This window comes from Neovison vison, chromosome 7, assembly GCF_020171115.1.
Source record: "Neovison vison isolate M4711 chromosome 7, ASM_NN_V1, whole genome shotgun sequence".
Taxonomy (NCBI): Eukaryota; Metazoa; Chordata; class Mammalia; order Carnivora; family Mustelidae; genus Neogale; species Neogale vison.
In genome coordinates this window covers 43,956,560-43,962,559 of record NC_058097.1, presented here as the reverse complement: position 1 = coordinate 43,962,559, position 6,000 = coordinate 43,956,560, and the positions used below count along the sequence as shown (strand labels likewise).

At 45.0% G+C, this 6,000-nt stretch overlaps 1 protein-coding gene across 3 annotated transcripts in view; it reads left to right on the top strand.

Annotated features, from left to right (window-relative positions):
* The first annotated feature begins 746 nt into the window (after nt 1-746).
* The window catches only part of ZNF527 (zinc finger protein 527), a 28,782-nt gene continuing 23,528 nt past the window's right edge, over nt 747-6,000 (top strand). For 2 of the 3 annotated variants that reach the window (XM_044256486.1, XM_044256484.1), the window contains exons 1-2: nt 747-958; nt 3,968-4,042. In XM_044256486.1, the coding sequence (XP_044112421.1) occupies nt 4,010-4,042 (33 nt within the window). In that variant the 5' untranslated portion in view covers nt 747-958; nt 3,968-4,009. Of the gene's footprint in view, nt 959-3,090; nt 3,277-3,967; nt 4,043-6,000 lie in introns of those variants that run through there. The other variant, XM_044256485.1, reaches the window with a different exon arrangement.

Genomic DNA, 6,000 nt, shown 5'->3' with positions numbered 1-6,000 from the left:
TTTTATTTATTTATTAATTTGACAGAAATCACAAGCAGACGGAGAGGCAGCCAGAGAGAGAGAGATAGGGAAGCAGGCCACGAAATCTAATTACCCTTCTGTGGTCCACATTAGGTCAAAGTAGAGAAAGGGTATAAAAAGGAAGGTAAAAGTGACCCGGCCCATGGCCGGAGTTGAGGGACGGCATAGGAGCGCGCGAACAGTTAGATCTGGAGACAGTCATACACAAAGGCACACAAAGAAACCTCTCCCACCGGCTCGACACTAAAGGCAAGCCCAGAAACAAAAAAAAGCCCCAACGCGTGTCACAAGTAAACTCCTTGGATCTCCAGGGTAAGAACAGAAAGAAATGGTCGCCCAAAGTCAGCCACAGTCCCTCTCTCAAATCCACAAACACTCTCACATTCTCGGCGTCACACAACGACCCACAATCACGGGACGTGATTTTAAATGCAGAAGCTCACTGCACTGGCAGAAAACTTTGCCCCGCGGTGCGCAGGCACAAAAGTGTGCAACGACGGTCACACACAGATCGCCACACCTGAGCATTCAGTAACGCTGAAGTCACGCACTCGCGGAGCTTCACGGTTTCCTCACACTCCGGTGCCCAGGAGCCCTTGAGTGCCGGAGCTCGACTCCGGTGGCACACACCTCTCTACTTACACACCCTCGGCCACGGCAGCCTGCGCAGGCGCGGAGTAGAGGCGAGCCTTGGGTTCCTCTGGGAAAGGTAGTTCAGCAAAGAAGGCCGCGGCGCAAAGCGTTCTGGGACTCGTGGTTCGCGGGGTTCGTAAGGAAAAGCTGAGCAGCGTCCAGTTCAGCTGGATGTTTCCCCAGCCGAGCTCGGGGTCCCGCGCGCCTCAGTCCCTGCTCACCTTCACCCCGCGAGGGATTCTGGGAGGGGACGTCGCGGGTCCGGAGTCGCTAGGCGGGTTTCCAGAGCCCGCCGCGCTGGGAGGTGAGTTGGGCCTGGCTGCCGGCGGGAGCTGGAGGTCAGGGCCGGGCTTGGGGTAGAACGGCAGCTACAGGGATTGGACCAGGGTGGGTGCCTCTGGGGTTACTGCCCAGCTATCTATGTGAGAGGCCGCTGTGTGACAGAATGTGATCTTGTCTGTCACCGCAGGTGTGCTTATGTGCGACTCTATGTTTCAGGTATAAAACTGTGTGTGCGTGTCTGTTTCTGCAGGTACAACTATGTGTTACTGAATATGGGTTTGTGAGAGACTGCGGGCGTGACACTGTGTGTCGCCGATGAATTTGTGAGATTATGTTTGACTACTTGTCTCTGTGGATATGACAGTGTTTGAATGTCTAAGACAGCAGGTGTGATTGTGTACCTGTGTCCATCTTCTCTCTGCAGGTATAGTTTTGTCTGAGTAATGATGACAGGTTGAGTGGCCTAGTGAGGTATGTCACTGTGTGCGAGATTGCATGGGACTGTCTCTTTGTTGGGGTAATTGTGTCATCTGTCTTTGTGTTAATGCCACTGCATAGGTGTTTGACATTACAAGTGAGCTTGCGTGACCATGGATAGTGTATGTGTGTGACTGGGTGAGAAATTCTATCTATATGTACGTGAGACAGAAAGCTTCATTGTGTGGGACCTAGTGTGTGATAGTAGGCGAAATATTAAAATTACTTGCCCAAGTTCAGACAGTTTTTTAGTGACAGAACGGGGTCTTGAACCGAGGAATTTTGGCTCCAGAGTCCTTGCGTTTAATCACTAAACTCTCTTGATCTTTCCCATATTGTGAGAATGAAAAATTTTGGACCTCGGGTTCTAAGAGTTTTGGAGAGGATTGTCCCTGACCTTGGACCAGGAACCTCTAGGATATGGGTTTCTTCCTTCATTCCCCTTGTGAGTCACAGGACCTAGTCTAAAGACATTGTAGTGAGAACCATCCCCAAACTGACTGCCTCTGGGGGAGGAAAGCTTAATCTGAAAGCCTAGTTTTTCTCTCCTTAGGCCATGGAGTTTGAGATTTTAGGTTTGTCTTTGTCAAAGCTCTTCCATGTTTGATGCTCAGAGAAGCTGATCCATGGCTCTTTTCCTTATGTACCAAGTGAGCTAAATTTTAGGTCTGACTTTCTCGGTTAGTAAGAAAAATGTTCGTTCTCATTTCCTTTGCAAATGTGTGTATAGGATGTAGGCAGGGACAAGGGTAGCACTTCTTTATGCCAGGAACTGGCTCATGCTGTCTTGACAGTGAGGAAAGAAATGTTCTGAGAGATGGAGTAATGTGCCCAAGGTCATGTAGCCAATGAGTGAAGGATTGGGAAGTCAGCATGTGCCTGGGGGTTATATAAAACTCAAGTCTTTAAATTCAGCTTCAGAGACTGATGTTCATCTCAAACTTGGAGAACATTACCCAAACAGTACACGGCTACTTGCAAACAGAAATTTAAAAAAGACATTTCTTTTATGCAGCTGCTAGATAGGGCTCCCAGATGCAGAGAATACTTCATTGATTCCTCTCAGATTTCAAATGCTTTTATGGACAATTTGAAGCTGCATTGTGCTAATGAAATAAATTTCTTAAACAGTGAGTTGGCTAGTGCAGAGTAGTAGCCTAGAATTAGGGGGTTTGTATCCTAAATTCTAGGTCAAACACAACTATGTTCATTTTCAGAATGAATAAATGTTGGCCCTGAGTGGACTGTGCACTTTGTTACTGGTTTGTATTAAAAATGAGCAATGCCTGCCTCAAGCTTTATTCCTGTGAAGTAATAAAGGTAATATCTACCTGCTCTGAAGAGGCTTCTCTAGTAGATGTATAGCAATGATTCCCCAGGTTATGTTAAATGTTTTGTTCAGACATTGTAGACTCTTGAAAGAGGACCAGCTTTTGAGTCTTGTTGCAGCTTTACCCTTAGGACTGAGTTAGTTGTTTAAGCTTTTTGAACCTCAATTTTACTTGTTGGTAAGATGGGGTTAATAATACTTATCTTTGGGACGCCTGGGTGGCTCAGTTGGTTGGACGACTGCCTTCGGCTCAGGGCGTGATCCTGGAGTCCCGGGATCGAGTCCCACATCGGGCTCCCAGCTCCATGGGGAGTCTGCTTCGCTCTCTGACCTTCTCCTCGCTCATGCTCTCTCTCACTGTCTCTCTCTCTCAAATAAATAAATAAAATCTTTAAAAAAAAATAATACTTATCTTTGCAGTTTTGTGAAGATTAAGATAACGACATACATGTGTAACATCGCTATTTATATTACAGGAGGCACAGCAAGATTTATTTACTCATTTAGCAGATATTTTTTGAGCTCCTGCAAAGGTATTATAAAAATAATATATAAATATATATATAATATAAAAATAACAGATTTTTTTAACACCTGGCATTATTCTAAAACCAGAGATATATCAGTGAACAAAATGAATCATAGTTCTGTTAGATCCTACACTATTGTTTGGGGAGACAACAATAAAGAGAAAAAAATAAGTCCAACGGTGTCAGATGCTAAGAAGAAAATGTATCAGGATAAGGGAAAAGAGAAGGGAAGTTCTCTTTAGACAGAATTTTCAGGAAGGTTCCCCTGATATGGTGACAATTGAGCACTAATAGGAATGTGAAGAGAGGGAGTGAGCCATGTCCAGGAAGAAGGAAAAGCAAAGGCAACAGCCTTGAAGAAGGAGTGTGCACAGTGTTTGAAGAACTGTAAGGCAACCTGTGTGCCTGGAGTGGGACGAGCCAAGGGGACTGAGGGTAGGAAATGAAGTATAAGGGGCAGTCAGGGGTCAGATCATAAACCACCATTGTTGACCGTTGAGATTTTGTTGAGTTGGGGCTACATGTTCTTAGTATCAGGTATTTAGGTCTTAAATTCAGCTCTGGTTTTTTTCTGAGATCTTGGAAGGAGGCTGTGGAGACCTTAAAGGGACAAGAGTTCTATCTTTGTGAATCTCAGGTCAGCAGCATGGGGCTGGTCTGCCATTTTTTTTCCCCTTTAATTCTCTCTTCTCAGGACTTTGTTCTCCAAAAGGGAATACTGAAGAAGGAGAGAAGGATGGCTGTTGGGCTTTGTAAAGCCATGTCCCAGGTAAGTTGATGTTTTCACTTTGTTTGCAGAAATTCCCCCTCATTTTTGGGGACTTTGGGACCTCAGAGAGTCAGAAATAGCCCTGTGAGCACTCTCATCTCTTCTGTCTCTTAACTACTTATGATCTCTCTACAAATCATTTTTCACTCAGTGCTGTGCTGAAATATGTGATGGGAAACAACTATCCTCTTTAGATGGATCATGATTTGTTGTGCTGCCATTCAGTACAAATGAAATAAAGGACAGAGGTGTGATTACTGAGTGTTCTATTAAATAAGAAGGTCCAGGATGGCCTCTCTGAGGAAGTGACATTTAAGCAAAGAAAACCCTCAGGGAAAGTAGGGGGGAGGTTTTGTGAAGATCTGGGAAAGAGCTTTAGAAGGAGAAGGAAGGGGCACCTGGGTGTCTGAGTCATTAAGCATCTCCCTTCGGCTCAGGTTATGATCTCGGGGTCCTGGGATCGAGCTCCACATCAGGCTCTCTGCTCAGTGGGGAGCCTGCTTCCCCCCAACTCCCCCGCCTGCTTCTCTATCTACTTGTGATCTCTCTCTCTGTCAAATAAATAAATAAAATATATTTTTTTTTAAAAAAGGAGAAGGAAGGGGCGCCTGGGTGGCGCAGTCTATAAAGTGTCTGCCTTCGGCTTAGGTCACAATCCCGGGGTCCTGCTCAGCAGGGAGCCTGCTTCTCCTTCTCCCTCTGCCTTCCCCCCTTCTTGTGTTCTCTCCATCAAACAGATAAATAAATAAAATCATTTAATTAATTAATTTATTTATTTGACAGAAAGACAGCAAGAGAGGGAACCCAAGCAGGGGGAGTGGGAAAGGAAGAAACAGGCTTCCTTTTGAGCAGGGAGCCTGATGCAGGGCTTGATCCCAGGACCCTGGGATCATGATCTGAGCCAAAGGCAGATGCTTACCCGACGGAGTCACCCAGGTGCCCCAAATAAATAAAATCTTTTTTTTTTTTTAAAGGGAGAAGGAATAGCAAATACGAAGTTACTGTGGTGGGAAGATGTCTGATGTATTCTAGGAATATCATTGAGCCAGTATCCTCAGAGGGGAATGAGCACTGTGAGAGCAGAGGAGTAGCTGGGGAACAAGTTATGTGGACCCTTGAAACTCATGACCAGAACTTTGAGTTTCGTTCTGAGGGTGAAGGAGAGTCATTGGAGTGTTTGTGATTTAATGTGATTTCTATTTTAAAAGGAAAATAGAAAGGAAGTAAGGGTGGAGCAGGGAGATCAGTCAGGAGACTACTGCAGTAGTCCTCCTGGAAGGTGATAGCTACCTGGGCCATTGTGGTGGCATTGGAGCTGGTGGGGTTTGGGGTATATGTTGGAGATAGAAAATAAGGGATTTGGCCAGGGACTGTTTTGAGAGTGTGAAAGAAAGTCAAGGATAATTACAAAAATTTTTGACCTGGGGCAGCTGTGCAAATGACCTTAGCATTTACTGAGGTGGAAAGACAGGGCAGAATGATGAGATGGGAACAAAACTTGAGTTCTTGATCTAGTAAGTTTGAGAGACCTGTTGGATATCCAAGTGCAATAGTGATCATATACCTGGAGTCAGGATTGGAGATGTGAATTTGAGAATCATTAGTGTATTTAAAGCCATAGGACAGGATAGGATTATCTTGAGGATAGGATCGTGAGTGTAGATAGGAAAGATGCCCAAGGACTGAGTTTTGAGTATTCAGTATCTAGAGGCTGAAAAGAAGAGAAGGAACCAGCAAAAGAGACTGAGAAGGACTGATGTAAAAGAAAAACCAGAAGAGTATGGGCCCTGGTAGTCAGGAGTATAGTGTGTTTCACAGAGGTTATGATCAACTAAATTAAATTCTTCTGAGAGACAGTGAGGAAGATGAACTGACCATTGGGTTGGTTTAACATGGAAGCTACTGATATTCTTGACAAAAGCTACTTGATAGAGTGGTTGGGATGAAAGCATTGCAGT